At 36.0% G+C, this 21,704-nt stretch overlaps 3 protein-coding genes across 5 annotated transcripts in view; 2 read left to right on the top strand and 1 right to left on the bottom strand.

Annotated features, from left to right (window-relative positions):
• The window catches only part of LOC128861614 (dynein axonemal heavy chain 12), a 28,233-nt gene extending 27,868 nt beyond the window's left edge, over positions 1–365 (top strand). Inside the window, exon 14 of the mRNA XM_054099867.1 lies at positions 147–365. Coding sequence (XP_053955842.1) covers positions 147–341 — 195 coding nt within the window. The 3' untranslated portion in view covers positions 342–365. The remainder of the gene's footprint in view (positions 1–146) is intronic.
• On the bottom strand, positions 342–5,294 carry LOC128861615 (DDB1- and CUL4-associated factor 8). Its single transcript, XM_054099868.1, has 9 exons — positions 5,012–5,294; positions 4,762–4,938; positions 3,461–3,953; positions 3,315–3,401; positions 2,264–3,250; positions 2,014–2,156; positions 1,557–1,701; positions 1,005–1,097; positions 342–930 (listed from the first exon to the last, which is right to left on the bottom strand). Exons 2-9 carry the CDS (start codon positions 4,923–4,925, stop codon positions 673–675), a joined length of 2,370 nt encoding a protein of 789 aa, XP_053955843.1. The 5' UTR covers positions 4,926–4,938; positions 5,012–5,294; the 3' UTR covers positions 342–672.
• A 6,094-nt stretch (positions 5,295–11,388) lies between these two features.
• Positions 11,389–20,346, top strand: LOC128861613 (probable chitinase 2). 3 transcript variants are annotated; one of them, XM_054099864.1, is made up of 5 exons: positions 11,389–11,558; positions 18,323–18,413; positions 18,541–18,705; positions 18,762–19,261; positions 19,341–20,346. In XM_054099864.1, the coding sequence occupies exons 2-5, from the start codon at positions 18,323–18,325 to the stop codon at positions 20,028–20,030; spliced, it is 1,446 nt and encodes a 481-aa protein (XP_053955839.1). In that variant the 5' UTR covers positions 11,389–11,558; the 3' UTR covers positions 20,031–20,346. The 3 variants fall into 3 exon arrangements, with proteins under 3 accessions (XP_053955839.1, XP_053955841.1, XP_053955840.1); XM_054099866.1 differs by lacking the exon at positions 11,389–11,558 and adding an exon at positions 11,643–11,748; XM_054099865.1 differs by lacking the exon at positions 11,389–11,558 and adding an exon at positions 16,229–16,386.
• Positions 20,347–21,704: the final 1,358 nt, after the last annotated feature.

Below are 21,704 nucleotides of genomic sequence, written 5' to 3'. Positions count from 1 at the left end.
TCGAACTTTCGCAAAACCTGTGTAATAAATGCATAAAATTATACAAAATATGTGCCACATTACTACATTATGTTATGGTAGTTAATTCCTAGTACTTTCGCAAGTTAAATTCGATTAAATGGTTTTTTGTTAATTTCTCTTTACAGCCCTTGGAGATTGTAAAACTCGTCGAAGCCACACGCTACAAATGTCCTTTATATAAAACATCTGAACGCAAAGGCATACTTTCAACAACCGGTCACTCCACAAACTATGTAATTCCGATACTACTAAAAACGAAACTTAAAGCCTCGCATTGGGTTAAGCGCAGCGCTGCTTTGCTATGCCAAAAAACTGATTAGTTTAGTTTATCCCTCATTCGTATTTTGCATATTTTTTATTATTATTATTTTTATATTCAATGGTTTTAATATTTAATTCAAATATTACATGAAATATATATGTATATTTTGATAACCAACAATCAATTTTTGGCACGATGTTTTAAATTCGACCTAACGGGCAATAACCTCGCATATGCCTTTTGTCATCGTACGCAAATATTACAAAGAAGGAGTGGGCAACGATTTAAATAAACAAAAGAAAATATAATATTAAATTAATCATTGTTAATATTCATCAACTATTCTGCCACTTTTCATGAATGTAATCTTGCCACGGTATATATCAGTTTCATTGTGTGCGGCATTGTATACCATCCATTTGTGGACAATCTATATCATCACTGTCAGCGTCGCTGCTGCTACTGCTGCTAAGATGCTCGCCAGAATCATCACCCGTTAAATGGGTAACATGTCGCGCAGGACGGCGAAGAAATTGCCGTATAAAATAGTGAAATTCTCTATCATCAAACTCTCGGCCTTCGCCAAATACAGAGCGTCTAAGATTACGCCTAACACACGCTTCGAGTTTCGACAAATCCGGAGGGTACTACAAATGTAATATGAAATATATTATGGCATAAGTGTTTGTAATAAAGAAATTAAATACCATGCGGAGCTTACCACTTCACTACTTGGTGTCCAGATTTTTATGCTAGAATCGAGGCCAGATGTAGCCAGGACAGGAATCGTTGGATGTGGCTCTAAGCAATTTACCTGAAAATATACACACACGTTTCATATTTCTTTAACTTAACTTATTTTGTGCAATTCAGCTTGAAAAATAAAAAACGCATTCACGGGCTATGAAAGCTGTAAGTAAAAGTTTAAAAAAATTGTGAATTCGTTTGAAAAAATAATAAGTATATAATATAACTTAACCGTGTCAAGGAAAGTAAAAAACTAAGTACAGAACAACATGGCAGTTTGATCCCGTGAAACACTACCGATTGCTGAAGAATGAGATATTTTCCTGAACTCTTAAAGTCTAATGTGTTTAGTTGTGTTCTTTTACAATGGTCCCTTTAGTTTCGATCAATTTTGATCTTATTCTTTATGCACTCTCAGTTAGGACCCATATAATTGTAGGTTTTCATTTCCGAATTTATTGGACTACTGAACAGATTATCTGTTTCTACTTGCAAGTATTACAACCAAGTATTTTCCAATACTTACCACACCCATAACATCACCAGGGAGGAAATTAATAATTGCTTCAGTGTTTTTATCCCAAAAAAAGATGTTACCGCAATCACTACCACTGACGATGTACTCTGAATTAGGCCCAAAAAAGTTTACGCCCTTAATAGTTTTGTGGTTACTATTGGTTTTTTCAAATAGAAAATAGAAATATGTGATGAGTGTGAGATCGATAGTGAGTAAATGTGCAATTGTAAGTTAATCTTTACTAAAATGCATAAAGGTCCCAACTAGCGAAGTTTTTTAATCTCTTTCTAACAATTTTAAGTTTTTAATTTTAATTAACTACAAAAAATGACTTTAAACTTAATACAAAATTGTATTTTTCAATATAATTTGTTTTTTGTTTACTCCGTAAAATATGTGCAAAATTTTGATCACAGCGCCTTTGAGCATTTTGGTAACCATAAACAAACATATTTTCCCAACTTACTAATGTCCGCGGTAGCGATGCAGATATTCACCGGTTTTGTACTCGTTATTATTAAATAAGTAAATGTGGTCATCACTATAAGAGGCAAGCACTTCACTGCCAGTACTGTTATAGACAGCACATGTAACTTGGGGTGTAGAGGCCTAGGAGATATTATTTTTGTAATAAAAAAAAATTGTAATAAAAGGCGTATGAATTACTTAAAATCGTATATCACATGTTTTGTGATTTCTCTTGATCATTAACTTACTTTAACCAAATGGTCGGGGCACATTTGATGAACTGGTTTACCCATGTTACGCTTGTCGAAGACCCGAACAAAATTATCACAACCACACACAACGATCTCCGGGGCATGCGGATGATGATCAATGCTAAAAAGTCGTATTTTCCTTTTCTTCTTGCTGCTCTCCACTTTACAGAGACTCGTGGCACTCTCATCGGTTCGTAAATCTTTACAACGTATATGTGAATCCTCACCAGCACTGATAATTTCAAAAGGGTTATTTGGGCTCATTACAATCTTATGCACGGAACCATTATGACGATACAGCAAAGATGTGTGTGGTTTTCCTCCGGATGAAGATATGATCGAACGTCGTACCTGCCCATCACGTCCGGCTGAGACAATATCCAAAACACCTACATTATTAACGAATTTAGTTTGAAAGATATTCTCAGTATGCCCAGATTTATAGATGCATTTTGGTCTTTTATGTGGCCAGTTCCAAATGATGATGCGGGTATCGTCCGAACCAGAGCAGAGCAAGTCGCCAGATCGATTAAAATTCAAACAATTTACACAGCCACTATGCTTTACTAAGCAATGAGAAATCTTCATACGTTCCACAACATGTCGTGCTGCGTAAAAACGCGCGTTGAAACCGATTGCCATACCACTACCCAATGATCGGCGGCCATCGCCACTCAGTCCGTGCTCTCTTCGCATTAGCTCATGTGTTGAACTCCAAGTATATTGTGGTTTAGGTTTGCTCATTACATCAGCTAGTGCATTGGCATGTTCGGTATTGTCAGCCGAGTCATGCTCATCCTCATCTTCAGTCTCATCATCATCATCATCATCCACATCAATATCATCATCATCGTCATCATCATCATCATCATCATCATCATCATCATCATCATCATCATCATCATCTTCATCGTCATCGCTAAAAAGCGAGCTGCTGCTGGCAGATGGTGCATTGTTAACGCTGGGAGAAGATGCTGCGGGAGACTGAAATAAAAGTAACAGTATGTAATTTTTTAAATTTGACATACTTAATATTATTATTACTTACATTCGCCCTTTCGTTTGGCATCGAGGTGTCAACATTAATTGGGCCTACTTCTCTTTCGGTTAGAGTTGATATGTCCGAGAGTAACGGCTAAGGGCGTGCATCAATATCAATACGTTTGATTCTCTTTTCTTTCTAAATTCGCTTACCATTTGCTCCTCCTCAGTCCCATCCACGGTGAACGAATTTCTACCAGTGGCATCTTCTTCGTTCCCATCGTCTTGTGCACTATGTCGGTAATTACGTGCACCTCGACGTATATGTCGTGGCCATCTGAATAAATCAGAAACATTACTGTTTATACTAGGTTCAACATCCATCCATCCATCTTCCATCATGGTCCTAGCGGCGATTGGTTCTCCGTCATCGTCTTTTTTTATCCCATTTTTTATTTGTTCCATCTTCATGCTATCATGACTTGTAGTTGCTGAGTTCTCATTCATTGTAGAACTGAGCTCAATATTATTATCGGAACTGAGAAGAGGTGAACTAATTTGGTCAATACTGCTAGCTGTTTCCATTGCGTTCATTTCTTTTGTATCTATATCGACTTTGTTCGAAGTTGATCGCTCTTCCATATTTACACAAACGCCACTATCGCTACTGCTTTTGTCGTTTTTTGTCGGTGTTGAACGAGAATCACTTAAAAGTGAAAAATAAATACATTTGGCATTTGCAAGTTTCTACGTAATAGAAGTATTTAGGATTTTACTGCCTCTAAGTTTAGAATTTTATTTTAAAGTAAATAGTGGATTAATTGAAACAAAGGTTTTTGCAACATATATTAGTTGTTGTTGTTGTTGTAGCAGCATAAACATTCTCTGTACAATATATACAGGGAATGCTGCTGAAGTGACTGTCATTGGCCGGATATAAATCCGGGTAGTTCCGGTTACGTAGAACCGACTATAGTGGGAACGACGTGTGTGTGCTTTTTAACATATATTAGTCATTCTTTAAAGTGTTTAAGAAGAACTGGGTTTTAAGGCGAATAAACTCATATCTCGGCGGCATGAGTTTGTGCGTGAGTACCATTCGGAATCTAGAGAGAGAACGTTGGTTCGAATCTCGGTGAAACACCAAAATTAAGAAAAAGTTTTTTCTAATAGCGGTCGCCCCTCGGAGGGCAATGGCAAACCTCCGAGTGTATTTCTGCCATGAAAAAGCTCCTCATAAAAATTATTTGCCGTTCGGAGTCGGCTTAAAACTGTAATCCCTCTAGTTGCGGAAGAACATCAAGACGCACACCACAAATAAGAGGAGGAGCTCGGCCAAACAACCAAAAAGGGTGTACGCGCCAATTATATATACATATATATAAACTCATATCTCGGTTTTCATAGAATGCATTCTATACACGAAATAAATGTATGTATTTGTGTACCCGATTTGTATAAAATAATCAACTGGCAATAGCAATTAGCTCCTCAACCCTCAAGAACACACGTACCTTTCACTAAAGTTATCATCCGTCTGCTCCGTGACTGCAGCCGTTAGCAGTATCTCCACTGTTTCCATGGTGATTTCTTTGCCGTCATCGGCGCAGCCTACAGCTGATGTGCTCTTATTACATGACATTTCTTTGGCATCCGATAATTGCTCCTGTTTGTCCATGTTTCAAGCAAACCTATAAATTTTTCATTTTTTTATTATAATTATGAATTGTCTAATTCTTTAGCTGTAAATGCTTTATTTATTACACCATCAGATGTTCTGCTGCCGAGGAGATTTTAATGCGAACGTACAGGTACGTGACTGTTGTGTTTTGCTTTTCACTTCGAATATCCTTCAATTGATATTTGTGTAGTATCTATTATTTAAAGAAAATTCCCAAACGCTATATATGTTACAAACACAAACCAGTGCGCTGATACAATCCTGTGGATATACAAATACTACGCCAAATTTTATAAAAAAATGGTGTCGATATTTTTGACGAATTTTGTAAAATTCTTTGCGGAAGCTCTACGCCAACTGAAAAATATTAGCCGCCGTCATTTATCAAACCTAAGGCGCCGGCCCCCCGCTGTCGAGTAACGAAAAATTAAAACCAGGCGTTTAATTTACATTTAGATTATCGGGCGTGTGCGAAGATTTTATAAAACAATTATTGTAAATATTGATGTAATACACACTAATGTAATAAATTCATTATGACTAATATTTTTAAACATTTAGAGTAAGATTATCAAAACCTCTCTTTCGTAAAAGCGCTTTGCAGCACTGATATAATTAAACCTAACTAGGCGCTTACATGGGACAATTTTGCAAAACAATAGTAATAAGTGCATTATTTTTTACTAAAAAATTATTCATTCGTCACTGTTGGAAGACATTAAATTTGGGAAAAGATTAATGTAATTCGCTAAAGAAGTAACCAGTAAGTCAAAGCAAGTAACCGACAGTAATGGTGGTTACTTGAAGGTGAATTGCCTTTATAACTACCCAGCCGCTAAGTATTTTCAATTGTCTTCAGAGTATTGTCATATATAATGTAATGTCTTCTTAAAACTCAAGGTAAATAAGGCGCCGGTTACAATGAAAGGAATCGAAAAGAAAAATTTAAACAATTTAAAATGGAACGTTCCGTCCTCCCACTGGCATTTGCAATAGTTGTCAAAATTTTTAGTTAACAAAGTGAAGGAGAGCTAAAGCAAATATTCACTACTTGCACAACAGTTACTTATTGGAGACGCTAACTCCAAAGCAACCGTTTTGTTTTTTTTCTATTTGGTTACTCAAAACTGACCCAACCTCCCTTCCAGCCTTTTCGAGAGCGTTGTTAATATATGTTCATTTATACCAGTTGCTTTACTCTTTGCTTTCTTTCTGTACTGACGTCACAGCCTACGGATGAAGCAATCTTGCGACGGCACGCTGCAGTCAAAAACTATACCGCAGCAAGCGCTATTGACTGTACAGTATAGTGACTTTTTCGTTGTAGAGTTGCACCTGCTTACAAAAACTGCCTTCTGAACTTGATGACTCCTTCAAAAAACTATTCATTCAAATAAATATTTATTCAGAGGATAATTTCAACACTTAAGACATTAAAGATTTTTCGCTACTTTTAAAAAGTTCATAATTATTATCATAACTATTAACTAATTATTATTTTCAAAATTATTAACATAAAATAGTATATACATATGTAGGACTTATATTTTGTAAGCCTGGGGCATTCTTTGGGCCTTACGCATCAGTTATACTGGACCTGCTTGAGGCACCCTTTATTCGTTTATCGTTTTGGCGCAATCTTTAAAGTATTTTAACAAACCATGAATGCTCGCGAAACTATTTTCGATACCGAGCGAATGAGATACTAAAACAAATATATGAATACCAGATGTCAAAACAGAAGTTGCCAGAAGATACGAGTTGCCACATCTACAAATTACGATAGTTGTTAGGCAGAAAGTATTCTGTTTTAAGTTGAGTATGTGAACGTGTAAACGTGAAGGGAAGTGATTCAATAAAGCAAACAAGTTGTGTTGCTATTAGTTTGTGACTTTTTTTACCATTCCAGTGATTGAACTCAGGGGAATTAAAGAGAGACGTTTATTTGTTGGCTTAAATGTAAAACTGATCTGTTTTTTAATAAGTAATAAAAAACTGGTGTTTCGTTTTAAGTGTGCCGTCGTCATGGAGAGACTTTTGTCAAAAGGTGAAAACACTTCGGAGGTCAACAGACAATGTCGAAATGGTAAAAGTGATGAAACACTGGAATTACCAATACAGACGCATTTCCGTTCTTTGTTTTTTAACAGGGCCACAGCACACGTCTAAGACGGCGACGGAAATTCCCCAATGGATATTGTAACCAAAAACAACTTAAAAGTAGCTTCCACCCTTACAATTTACCGGAACCAGTTGGAATTGTTCCTACTGACCTGCAACATATTATATGTATATAAGATTTCCACCAAACTTGTGTCTATCTTTTAAATGGCGATCCGGCTTATTTACGTCCCCAAAAAGTGGGCTGAAATAAGAGTGATTTTCATTCTTGAAGGAGAAAGCACGGAACGTCTAAGACTGAATGACCTTAGGTCGATTAGTCTTTCTTTATAATGAATAATTATTCTTGTTAAAATTCCTTGAGCGATATTGCTATATGCTTTTATCAGAGGAAAGATGGGAAATCACATAACTGTAAATAATATAACCTTATTTCTTCATCGAAGCTTCATTAAATAACATATCCTCTGACGCATTCACAATATTCTCGTTTATAGAGAGAATGCTTGTCAGGCGGACGATAAGCGCAGAATCAAGTGCAACATTTGTCAAAAAATTACCACCAGGAATTCGGCTCAGTGTGGGGTAATCTCATCACTACTGTCGAACCTGACAATCAACAGTCTTTCCTTAAACGTGAAGATATTGAGGAAAAGATAACGGCATACGGCGACAATATTGTGATAGCAATCCGCAAAGATCTCTCAAAAGATTCTCCTTTTAGTGTAACAGTCCAGAGCCCGGAGTGAATACGAAGAAATATTCTTAAAATAACGTTAGAGACCTGTTCTTAACAGATCTCCCTAGCGGGGAAAGACCTTTGGGTACCACAAAGAGCTAAGTATCTAGGCTTTCTTCTGGACAGAAAACTAAATTGGGGACCCACAGTTGCAGATAGATTGTACAAAGCAACAATCGCGCATTACTCTTGCAGCAGAATTAATCGGAAAAGATGGAGTATGGTACCCAGATTAGTACACTGACTCTGTATAGCGGTAGTTAGGCCAATCCTCTACTAAAGTCTTGTTGTGTGGCCTTTGAGACGGGTGTGAACATTGACTGTTGACAAATTTCAATGATTTGCATGCCAACCACGTCAGCGGAAGCTATACATATACTTATACATAAATATGTGAATCCTATGTCTCCTACGAAATTCAACTACTACTCTAAAGATCGTTCAAGTGAGCCTTAGCTAAGCCCTTAAAGCATGAGAAAATCTCAATTTAATTCCAAATGTTATTTAGCAATCTTTCGGGTATAAAAAGGACCGACTTTTAAGTTCAATCATGATAAAAATTGTACATATGTACATGCATATGTTTGCATGTAACGAATAATGGCTGCTTTTAAATTCTTTAAAATTTGTCGAGTCACCAGCACAGAAGACAAATATGTATCTAATAGACGAAATAGGAAGCAGCGAAAATTCCATGTACATACATACTTGTTTAACACTTTGTTCACTCCATGGAAGGGCTGCCGAAGCCCTGTATTATATCATTTTATATAATAATTTGGAAAAACAAAAACAGTAAAAAAATAAGAAAATATGTGGTGCGGTGGAATAATAAGAGTTTTTTTCTAAATTTTTATTGACTATATCTATTTCTGTGCAAAGTCATGCCATTTGAAATAATCATAATTTATTAAAAATATATATATTAGGTGCGCAACAAAGCAACCGCTGTTTTTTTTTTTTTTTTTTTTGATGAAAATACAACTTTATTCTGAAAAAATGGTTACAAGTGAATCATTGAAAGTATTGCCCATCGCTGGCTACTACTTTTCCCCATCTTACTAGTAGATCTCGTATATCGTCGCGAGGCTATCCACTGATCAAGCCATTTTTTGATGTGTTCATATGAATGGAACTGCTGGTCAGCTAGACCATGTGCCATCGATCTGAACAGGTGATAATCGGACGGCGCAATATCTGGAGAAGCGTCTTCGAAGATTTTTGGCCTTCCTTCACGCGGACCGTCGTCAACATTAAAATCACCGTCTTTGAAGCGACGGAACTAATCTTGGTAAGTTGTTTCGCTTAAAGCAGCATCTCCATAAACTTTTTGTAGCTCTCCATGCGCTTCAGCCGCCGTTTTTTTTCGAATGAAGGAGAATAATCAACGCTTCCCACAAATGTCGATTATTCGGCACAAAATCAGACATTTTCCAAAACCAAAAGTATATGATACGAAAACGAAATCACTAATGTGTCGACGCAGTTTGTTTATCATGTGTCTAAGCTTGGTTTATGACGTTTAGGTTATGTTAGAATCGACTAGCACACACTGCTGGCGGCATCTATTGACAAACAGCGGGAACTTAGCTGCGCACCTAATATATTTTATATATTGACAACTAATTTTGTGACAAAGTATTTGAGTATAATAATTAAAATAAAGTGTCCATTAAATTGTTACTATATTAAAAATGTTGGTTTTAATGAAATAAAATAATTAAATATACAGAACTTATTAAAGTTGGTGTAACTAATTTTTGGGTATATTTTTTTAAATTTTCTTCTGCTTTTTTTAACTGAATTACAGTTGTTTATAGAGATTAAGACCCAAAGGTAGAGTTGCAGAATTTTTTAACATATATCTTATTTGAAGTAGGGATCCTCATGACTGTTAAATTATTAGCACACGTACAACTACCCCGAGCTATGTACATGTACCTAAATATCTATAAGATCTATAATAATAAAAATTGAGAATAAAAAAATAAAAATTGTAGATTTATCAGATAATAAGTGCATGATTTTCCAATTAGGGCAACAGCAATGGAACGCTTTTACAAAATGTTTTAAATGAGTTCAAAGAGATACTTATGGTTCTCCGCCTATTCCGGCTCTCAACGACAATTCTCAGCTGGCATACGCCTGTATAAGTATATATGAGCGTACATACAGGGTGGCTGATGAAAGACGCTACCAAAAAAAATTGAATAACTTTTTTTCTTTTTAAGTTATCTGTTCCATTTTTGTTTTAATTTGCAGATTGATCTTTAAAATTTATTAAAATGGATAACTGGAACACGCAAACAAGAATTTGGATAGTCCACCGCTATCACGCACTGGAGTCCGTAGTTTTGGCACAGAGAGAGTACAGGCGGATGTTTGGCGGCGATCCCCCGAGCAGATGGACCATAATGAGACTGGTGAATAATTTTGCTGAGCAAGGAACAGTCGCAAGAAGGCCTTATCATCGAAACCCACCAGTTCGGACGGAGGAAACGATCGCTGCTGTAGCTGCAGCTATACAAAGCAATCCAAGGGTTTCAACAAGAAGCTTATCTGCTCAACTTGGTGTCAGCCGACAGTATTTGCAAACAATAATGCACAAAGATTTAGACTTATTTCCCTACAAAATTCAAATGGTTAACAAACTGAATGCAGCAGACTTGCCGATTCGCTTGGAATTTTGCCAGAAGATTCTGCAAATGGTGGAAGAAGACCAAAACATGTTAAACTGCCTTTTCATGTCTGATGAGGCCCATTTCGATTTAAACGGCAATGTGAACAAACAAAATTGCCGAATATGGAGTACTTCTAATCCACAGATACCCACGAGACGGAATTGCATCCTCTTCGCGTGACAGTGTGGTGTGCGGTTTCTTCACGCTGTATTGTCGGGCCTTATGTTTTTGAAGAAAATGGTCACTCCGTTACGGTTACTGGAGACCGTTATTTAAAATGCTGAAAGAATTTTTCTATCCAGAACTACGCCGAAAGAGAATTCCTTTCAACTCTGTGTGGTTTCAACAAGATGGGGCAACGTCTCACATAGCCCAGACTGTTATGACAGAGTTGCGACGAAAATTTACCAATAAACTGATTTCAAGAAACTCTGAATTTCGTTGGCCCCCCAGGTCGCCTGACCTTACTGCATCTGACTTTTTCTTGTGGGGTTTATGTAAACAAGAAGTTTATAAAACAAAGCCAACAAATTTGGATGAACTAAAACAATCCATTCGGGCAACAATTGCGGCTATTCCTGTCGCAACTCTCAAAGCAGCAATGAACAACTTTTTACTAAGATGCCGCACTTGTGTCAACGAGCATGGGAGGCATTTAAATTCAATTATTTTTAAAACTAGTTAAGCTACATTTAATAAAATTTAATGACCTTCAACTTGAAAAAAAAAATAAATGAATTCCATACACTAAAAAAAAAGTTATTTGAGTTTCTTAATGTAGCAAAATTCATCAGCCACCCTGTACATATATGTTGGTCTTGTCTTTGACTTAGGCTAGAGAGCGACACTTTTCGTTCACTTTTGAACCAATTTCATTGTGTATGCAAACAGCAATGAGTTTGATCTAAAAGCTACCTACATAGTTAGTCGCGGCCAAAGACAAAGCCCAGTCTGTCGGACATTCAGTTTTCGTTAAGAGAGCGGCAAATACGGTGCAAATTGTGTCGCCAGTGTCCGATTTGTAGCGGTGCTTTTATCATAATTATTTAGTGTAAAAGGAATACTCCCAAAAATAAGACATACATAAAGGTACATACTACTCGTGTTATTATACATTGTTGGTGGTTTTTCTTTGTTTGGTGATACGAAACTATTAAATATAAAGTACATATAGAAAAAGAATTCTATTCTCCGCATATAGAAATAAGTAAAAATAGTGAATGGTTAAATATTTTAAATTAAATTGATCAAAGGAATAAAGCGGAGAGATTGGCTTTAAGTGCGTATACATTTTAACTCCATATACACATACGTGTGTATGTGTATGTGTATATATGTATGCAATATACAAGTGCAGACATACTTAAGTACATACCTTGTTTTTTGTGCTGTGCTGTAATTGCTATTTTAGCGAATGCGCCACGCAATCACCTGCCGGATAGAGGCGCATGCGCAACGCTTTACTTGCAATGCAGTGATCGACAATCGTAAATGAATTTTTCTTGACTTATGCCGATTTTTATTGTATTTTCTTTTCTTCTTCTGCTCTACTTTTATTATAACCAAAAACTTCCGCAGTTTTTTCCGAGCATACTTTGCTTTTTAAACTACTTATTTCACACTTTGGCGTTATTTGTGATCTTCAGTATTTTTCACATTCACATTCAGTATTCATCAAGTTACTAATCAAGAAACTTATATTTCCGGTTTTTTAAGTGTAGAAGTGTTTTGTTTTAGCTGCTCTGAATAGAAAATGTAGTTGATTAGTATATATATTATATGTAAATATACATAAATTAAAGAGCATATTTTATATACTGAAATGTATTAGCCACTTTTTCAATTACAAATCAAAACGAAATTTTTTCAAAACTTTTAATAAAAAATAATATGATATTACCGGTATAATTAGTATCATTTTGCACGATTGACGTCAATGCGTTTTACCAATGCTATAGTATATATTTATTTATTTACTACAGTTCAAAGATGGTACATTAATGCTTATATACATATATAAATATATATGAGTATATGAAAATAAGTGCATGCTTCTCTAAACCTTTTCGTATAGAAAATACGAATGAAATCAGTGAAATAGAAAACCATTTGGAAATGCATCAAAAAGTGATTTCTATTCAAAAGACCACCGATAGTATTTAAAATCATTGAAAATGCGGGAATAATAACAAGTAAGATCAATGAATGGCTGGATGGGACCCGGAGGCGTACATGTCATAGGCGCCAAGTTGATTATGCTACTTTTAGTTCTGCCACATCTAAGTTGGATAAAGACGCGAAAGAGTCAGCGGCTTCGCGTCTCGGAATACTGGGTTCCCCCGTAGTAACACCGACAATAATGTCAGCCTTGGAATCCAACGGAGAATATCTCTTACCAAGAAGTTCTACCTTGGAGAGCTGCAAAAAATCGGTTTTTAGTGAATCAATTTTATTCGATCTTAAAAAAAGTTAATTATATAAAAAAACCAATATTTTGGTGTTTGAGATCTATCGCTAATCAATAACCCACTGGGTTGCTATGTATTTGCATAGGAAAACACAAAGCTTACTGACCGATCATGAGCACGATATTCCTTTCCTTTCGTCATATTCCCCTTTTCTTCCCTTTTTCTTTTCCCTTATTTTTTTAAGTTACGAGTTGAAACAACAAAAGTTACCAAATTTTAACGCGGTCCAAGGAATCTCGCCTGTCCGAAACGAAGACTCCTGAACATCCTCTCGAACTCCGTTAAGCATGCATGAATGCACAGGTAGCGCAAAGCATCCTTTCAGTTGGATTATTCTGAAATAAATTTATAATAGAAATTACATTATAAAAATAACATAAAACAAACTAAGATGTTCCCAACGAACGTTTATATTCTTTAAAACACTTCGATTTTGATAAAGAGGTTGAGGGAATCATGAAAACATATTCTTCGTTTCAATGAAGCCGACGGCTTTCCAACACGCGAACATTCCACATATATAGGGGGTTTCAGTAAGAGCGCTTCAATTTTTGAACTTTTTTGAATAAAACACAAACGGTTTGACTTTTTTAACTAATTTTTTTTTATTATCGAGTTTGAACATATACATTTAAGTATGAAATTCGATTTCTTTTGCATGACCACCGCGTGCACGTTTTACGAAGTCCAATCGTTGAACCCAATTTTCGACCACTCTTTTGCATAAATCGGCCGAAATTCCAGCAATTTCGCGTTCAATATTGGCTCTGAGCTCACAAATCGTCGCCGGCTTGTTACTGTAGACCAATGACTTCACATAACCCCAAAACGGGACGGCTTGTTAAATGGACCGTAAAATGTCCGTAATGCTCTTAAAGTAGCAGCAACAGAACGATTATTTTCATAAAAAATTTGCACGATTTGCAATCGTTGCTCAAGTGTGTAGCGTTCCATGATGAAATGTATACTAATGAAGTTTACAAATGACAAGCGAAAAATAAAAAAAATATTGCGTCGTTCGCCCTCCCTATCGGAAAAAAGTTGAAGCGCACCTATTGAATAACCCATTACATAGTTAACCATACGAGGAGTATTTGAACTCAAGATAAATTTTTCATATTCGTATGCACTTCTAAATACTGGCCTTCCGCTTTTTTTACGAATGTAAGACTATCTGCGGCGGCCGCCGTAGCCGAATGGGTTGGTCCGTGATTACCATTTGAAATTCACAGATAGAACGTTGGTTCGAATATCGGTGAAATCAAAATTGATAAAAACATTTTTCTAATACCGGTCGCCCCTCGGCAGGCAATAGCAAACCTCCGAGTGTATTTCTGCCATGAAAAAGCTCCTCATAAAAATATCTACCGTTCGGAGTCGGCTTGAAACTGTAGGCCCCTCCATTTGTGGAACAACATCAAGACGCACACCACAAATAGGAGGAGGAGCTCGGCCAAACACCCAAAAAGGGTGTACGCGCCAATTATATATACCTAGCAACACTAAATGGTACGAATGAAACTGCAATTAGTGGTGCCATACCTCAGCCATAACCAGACCATAGAACTCAGCTGTTATGATCAAACCACCACACCACGCACCACAGCCATAACCGTAGCCGTATGTATCTATTGAATTTTGCTTTTTTCCATAACCATAAGAAGCTGTGAAATTCTTGACATTTATTGTGCTATTTGCGATAAAAATTTGAAAATTAGAAATGAATGACGAAAAGCTAATTGACTTAGTGGAAAATTATCCGTGTCTTTATGAGAAAATACAAATGTTGTAATTAATTCTACTTCAATATCAGTTGTTTATGGCTTGGCATGACTAATCGACTCATGCTGTATTGTTGCGACTATGGTTATGGTTACGGCTATGGCATTATGGCTATAACACCACTAATTTCAGCTTAAGAAGATGCAATTTTATTTTGGGTAAATTCATATTTTCAGTTTTACGCTTCTTTTGGGGCTTTCACCATTTCTTTTTTTAACATTTTCACATCTTTTTGTAAATAGAATGCACTGGGAACATTAGATAATCAAATGTTTGTTATAAATTTATTGAATTATTGAAAGTGCAAAACTCAATATAAGAACAATCTAAAGACTGCACACTTCTTAAAACTTATTAACGGAAATAATATGAAACTTTCGCATACATTTGTATTCTATTTGGTTTGAAAAATGCAATTAAGTCTTCACATCTTTTTTTCTAACTGAATATTTGAAAAAATTCATACGTAGGATAGCTGTATTTGAGTACGCTGAGGGTGAGTGTAGTTATTATGGTAGAAGCTCTTTGAAACCGCAGTCTCGATTCCCATCAAACTATTATATAGTACTAATATTACGACCAAAACTAAGATCAGTGTTTTCGAATTTTCAGATTTCCTAGAATATTTTTCCCAATTATAAATGTTGATACTGTTAAAAGTTACTTTGGTCCGACGATAAATATCAAACATCAAATATCAATTAATTAGCTAAATACTGCAGCGCGCTCAACAATGGCACTTATTGGACTGATCGAATGGAAAATGAAAAGTACCCGCGTCGGACTATTCCGGATATCATATTCAAAGAATAAATGCTATGAAATTATCTACCAAATTATAATATAAAAAATTCATTCCAACCATATTTATGTTTTGCAAGCTTTTAAAAAAACACCCATTACAACAATAAAAAACCCTTAAATCGAACTATCCATTCTTGAGATATGCGCGGTCGAGTTATGTAACTTTGCTTTAAATACGAGCTTATTCAGAATATATAAGAATATAAATGTAAAAGAATTCTTTGAATTATGATTCGCTGTCCTACCTACTTATTTCTTACATATTCAAGAAGCTCTTTCACTTTTTATTCTCTTGATTATTCATCACATTATATACTTTGTATGACATTAACAAAGTAAGTTGACTTTGTTGTTCTTGTCGCTATTAATACTCGCACAACTTAAGAAGCTACTCGCATAAAGAATCTAACAATTAATTTCAATTTATTAAGAGCCTAGCCGATCTTGGAACATTTAATGAACCAGTTGTGAATGTATACATATACGTACATATTAGGGTGACTCCATTTATTTTAAAAAGTTTCCTAAAATTCTTTAGTGTTTCTTATCAAAATGTAACGTACACTGAAGAATGAAATGGGACCTACATAAAATTGTAAATTTTGAAATCATTTTAAATGATTCGATATAGTTTTATGTTCCAGGTGGATTAATAACTTTAGCTGCCAAATATTAGGAAAAGTTTCTTCTTAACGGCCGCCCTCGGCAGGCAGTGGTAAACTTCTGAGTGAAAAAAAGTTCTCTCTTCTTCTCTCAGAGGCATCGTAAAACTCCGTTTGTGGAAAAAGCATCAATACACATACCACAAATAGGAGGAGGAGCTCAACCGAACATCATATTATAAAATATTTACACACATACAAGTAATTTCTGTTTTTTTATTATATAAAATTACTTTATTAGATAGAACAAATCTTAGAGTTAGTTATGGAACACGGGGTGGAGTTTCGTTAACGTTTTCTGACTCCTCTTTGCGAATATTTCTGACTATATTCTCATTAATGGTTTGGATCGTTTCTGGATTATCCGTATAATGCTTCACAAGAAAGCCTGCAATGGCAACTCTGAGACGGTCAATTGACATCGCCAAAATGCCTGAAAACAGAATTTCTGAACTGATTGTTTGAGAGACCTTCGCGCTAATCGTTTAAGCTCATATTTTCAATTTCAGCCCACAAAGAATTTGTAATTATGGCTTTTAACCGAAATGGCATTTCTGGCGGCATTTGACCCATGATGTCAACACTCCAAACTCTCACTTTCCAGATGCACGGACATCACGACAATCACGCACGGGTCTTCCTATAGCTAGGTGTGGGAGTTTTATTGCTATATAATTGTATACAGCCGTTGAGATGAAGATGTGGTTCGTGCAAAAGTTGTTTTCAATTAACGCAGAGTTTCGGCAATTACAGCTTTCAGAGAGGTGATTCGCCCTTCACGAACTTTATACCATATCGTCTTCCTGTTTGGTCTTGATAAAAGACACAATTCCATTATTGATAGTATAATTTTAATAAAAAACAAACAAAAAAAACATTGTACAGTAATGGTAGTAATAAATTCACATGTAATGGCAGGCGGCCTCCCCAATATATGCATGCATATGTTTGCATATATGCATGTGCATGTTTTGTACATGTATTGTACTACTGTATGTATGAAAGCAAATATATTTTGTATTTATGATTTGCTCCCAAGAGCTTCCATTTTTAAAATGTATTGTGCTAATTGATTTCTCCTTAACCAGTTTAGTTCGACAATATAAGATATGATATGTTTGCGTATAAATGTACATACATACATATACACACATATATTGTATGTACGAATACGTACAATCGTGATATTGCCGATACCTTTTATTTTCGCTCTCACCGATGCCAGGAAATAACAGTTAAGGCAGGAAGGAAATAGTAAATAAGAAGTAAGTTGAAAAACAATAAAAATAATAATCTATTGTTGAGAGAGGGTGGCCGCCATAGTCGAGTGTGTAGTACTTGACTAATGTTCGTTGGATCGCGCGTTCGAACCCCCTGTGCATATGAAGCATTAAATGATATATCGGTTATATTCGTAAATTATTCCCTTGTTCCACGATTAAGGATATGCTCGTACACCATAAATTCCTGAGTTATTAATCATACTCGTTTATTCTTTTAGGAACTGCTTATCAGTTCCTGAAATACTAAAGAACGGAGTAATGTTTGTTTGATAAATTAACTTTTGCAACTTACGTATGTATGTTTGGGTTTTTGTACGTATGTATATTAGGCCGGGTCGATTTGTGGGAGGCAAAAAATCGCCCATTGCTCTGTGAAAATAATATTCTAGGGATCAAAATAAGAAGCTTTGCCGAAGGAACCATACCTCTAAAACGAATTCTGATGTCCCCCAATTTGGGTCGAACTTTTTAGTTTCTTTTCTATAACTCACTTAAATTAATTTTTTCATTTACATATGTTCTGACTTAATAAATTTCTTAAGAGAAAAAATAGATATTATTATAAATAAATTATAAATAATATTATAAATAAATAAAAATAAAGAAAAAACATATCCATTTAGCTGATTTTTTCATGTAAAGGCCAAAAATGGTGATATTTTTAAAATGGGGAACATCAGAATTCGTTTTAGAGGTATGGTTCCTTCGGCAAAGTTTCTTATTTTGATCCCTAGAATACGATTTTCACAGAGCAATGAGCGATTTTTAAATCGACCTGCCCTATATGTGTGTATATCCTCCCCTCATAAATCACAGTCTGTCAATATTTTTTTATTGTGAACTTTTATTTCCAGATGACCTCCTCGTATTTTAGCACAGGAAATAAGGTTTTATTTACGCTTTTAGTAATTCTTTCCAACGTGTGCTGGACATCAGCAAAAACAGGTAAATTGTAATCGTATAATTTCTACTTAAGAAGGGCGCATAGTGTAAATGAAGTTAAAATTTAATACATTTTTGCTTATTTTTTCTTCTTTAACCGCATTTGTACGTAACATTTCCATGTATGCAGGACCTACACATGGCAAAGTGGTGGTGTGTTATATTTCTACATGGGCTGTCTATCGTCCGGGCAATGGCGCGTATGCAATCGATAATTTCGATCCAAACCTTTGCACGCATGTAGTCTATGCCTTTGCCGGCCTTGATATTACGCAGTCGGCCATTAAATCTTTGGGTAGGTGGAAGATGTTATTAAATATTGGCCTCTACTATTTTAACATTACTTTCTAGATCCATGGCAAGACTTAAAGGAAGATTACGGTAAAGGTGGTTACGAACACCTGACGGGTTTCAAAATCACCCACCCACATTTGAAGGTTAGTTTGGCAATAGGCGGTTGGAATGAGGGTTCCAAGAATTATTCCTTGTTGGTAGCCAATGCAGAACAACGTAGTCGGTTCGTGAAACAAGTAACTACGTTCATACGTAAATATAATTTCGACGGCCTCGATCTTGATTGGGAGTATCCAACACAGCGTGGAGGCCGTCCACAAGATCGTGAAAATTTCGTGCAATTCACAAAAGAGCTGAGAGATGAGTTCGATAAATATAATTTGTTGTTGACATCAGCGATCGGTGCAGGCAAAAATGTTATCGACCAGGCCTATGATGTGCGCCAAATTTCACGTTATCTCGACTATTTGCACATTATGTGCTACGACTATCACGGAAGCTGGGATAAACAAGTCGGCTACAATTCACCACTCACAGCTCCCGAGGGTGACAGCGTGGTAAGTATACTTGCACATATATATATGCACATAAGTGTAGATAATTACTCTATCTGAAATCACCAAACTTCAATTACAGGCGTTTTCAATCGACTATCTATTGAAATTGGGTGCGCCGCCAAATAAAATCGTCCTCGGCTTGCCCTTCTATGGTCGGACGTTTAAGACGCCGCGAGATGGCAATGTGGGCGATGTTACCGATGGCACCGCATTTCAAGGGCCCTTTACGCGTGAAGATGGTTTCCTTGGATATAATGAAATCTGCAGTATGCTGAGCAATAAAACCTCCGGTTGGAGTACAACTTGGGATGCGAAAACTTCACAAATGCTAGCACGTTCCGAGCGCGATGTCTTTAGTGGCCTAGTGCAAGTGGTGGCATTCGATAACGCTCGTTCCATTGCAAATAAAGTAAAGTTTGCTGTTGAGAAAAAACTTGCAGGTACCATGATATGGTCCATAGACACCGATGACTTTCGCGGTGTTTGTGATCCAGAAGAGAACATATATGCGGACTACAAATATCTGCAAAGCAACGGATATGCAATTATGCCGAAGCGTATAAATTCAAATTATCCGTTATTGCGGACTATTAACGAAGCCACCACACTGGCATTGGAAGAGATCGAGCAAAGTATAGAAGATAACGAGATACCACATGGCAGCATAGAAGATCGAAAGAATCCAAATACGGGTGAAAAGGTTTTGGTGCATGAGGGCCTTTTTGTTTTTAATATATTTATAGTGTTCATATTGCGGCTAGTACATTAAAGTTTTTGAAAAGTAATTGTTTCTGTACGATGCGATCCTATTTCACTTTTCGTAAATTTTTTCTCTGTGTTATGTCTTAAAGTTTAAAAATACATTTGTATATGAAATCTCAACACTGAAAAATCAGCATAGAAACTCTCTAAGTAAAGTAAGTGAACCCACAGAGTACTTAAGATGTATGTATGAATATTTATAAAGTTGTATAATTAGTTGTAGTGTGAAGTAGTTATGTGTAAAAAGAACAAGTTTTTAAAAAAAGATATATATATACTTTTGAATAAAATAAAATATATTAAAAATTTGCGGTACATATTAAGATCTCATAATACTCGTAGTGTTGAATGCTGTAGTGTTGGACTTTGAAATACTAGGGGCATTTTCAAATGGATAAAATGGCATGACACTAAGATAAAAGAGCTTATCAGCTCAAAAGCAACAATAAATACTCGTGCACTGAAGTCAAGATACCACTTGCTATTTCTTCTGCCCTCTAAAAAGGTTGAGTACATTTTAATGGTACGTCTGCAATAGTTACAATACAACCCTACTTTATATTAGTTTAGGGAAAATAAATTTATTATTTTCTCAGTAGATGGCTCTAGTGATGGATATCTCGTGGAGTATCGATCAAACAGTTTAAAGTTTATGCTCGTTATCAAGGTGACATTTCGCACTAAAAAAATTCGTTTGCTGTTTCTTGTTTGTTCCATTCAGTTGTGAGTTACAGGGCGTTAACAATGAAAGCCCACAAAGAGAAAATTCTGTACATTTTATAGTTTTTCTTTGATAAAGGCGAAATTGCCGCTGAAATCGTGAATGGTGTTTATGGTGCCGATACTGTAACAACTAATTTCGGTTTCAGGCATTTTTGATGTTAAAGAAAATGTCGATAATGTTGAAAATGTCGATAAAATCACACAAATATACGGAGTTGACCGGCATGTTAGTAGTTGTAGCATCGCCAGGAGCTAAAGATAGACCATAAAATAGTTCTAAGCTACTTAGGGAAAAATTTTACTCAAAAAAAAATTAATTTGTTTTCCCGAAACTACTTATAATATTTTTACTATTTGGTTTTTGCTGCAAATATCGCTAATTTCAACTTAATCCAATTGGAGATCAAAGCATTGGAGGAGCTTGTACCATACTGGCATATAAATACAGTGAAAATATCCTCACTTAAGTCTTCGAAAATGCGCAAGACTTCATCCTCGTTACCTTCTAAGGTGTGCGCCTAAATATTCGTCCCGTGAAAACAGGAAAACCACGGAGAAGGTGCCGAGGTGCTCCCACGTTATTCTCCAGACAGCCGCTGCAAAAGGTACTTTAAGTAATTCCACGTTTCATCGGATAGGACAACCACAATATTCGAGAGTTTGGTTAGAAGTACTTCGAAGTCCTCTTGAACGCTTTCGGTACAGACGTGATCGCGATCTTGTAAATTGTTGCACATGCCTAGCGCTCGCTGAATTGGCACGGATCCCACCTTTCAACGTGCCATCAGCGAGAGTAGGACTCTAATTGCGGCTTGGAATTCACATACAAAATGTCTGCCGCAAGCGAAGAGCATAGTTAAAAAACAGAAGTACGTCAGTTTTCTGTAAGTCCTTGCCATTTAAAAACGGAACACTCCATTCCTGTGTTAACATTTCTGTTCAGTAAGGTTTGGCAAGT

This window comes from Anastrepha ludens, chromosome 4 (assembly GCF_028408465.1).
Source record: "Anastrepha ludens isolate Willacy chromosome 4, idAnaLude1.1, whole genome shotgun sequence".
NCBI classification, from domain to species: Eukaryota; Metazoa; Arthropoda; class Insecta; order Diptera; family Tephritidae; genus Anastrepha; species Anastrepha ludens.
This window is presented reverse-complemented; position numbering and strand designations above follow the sequence as displayed.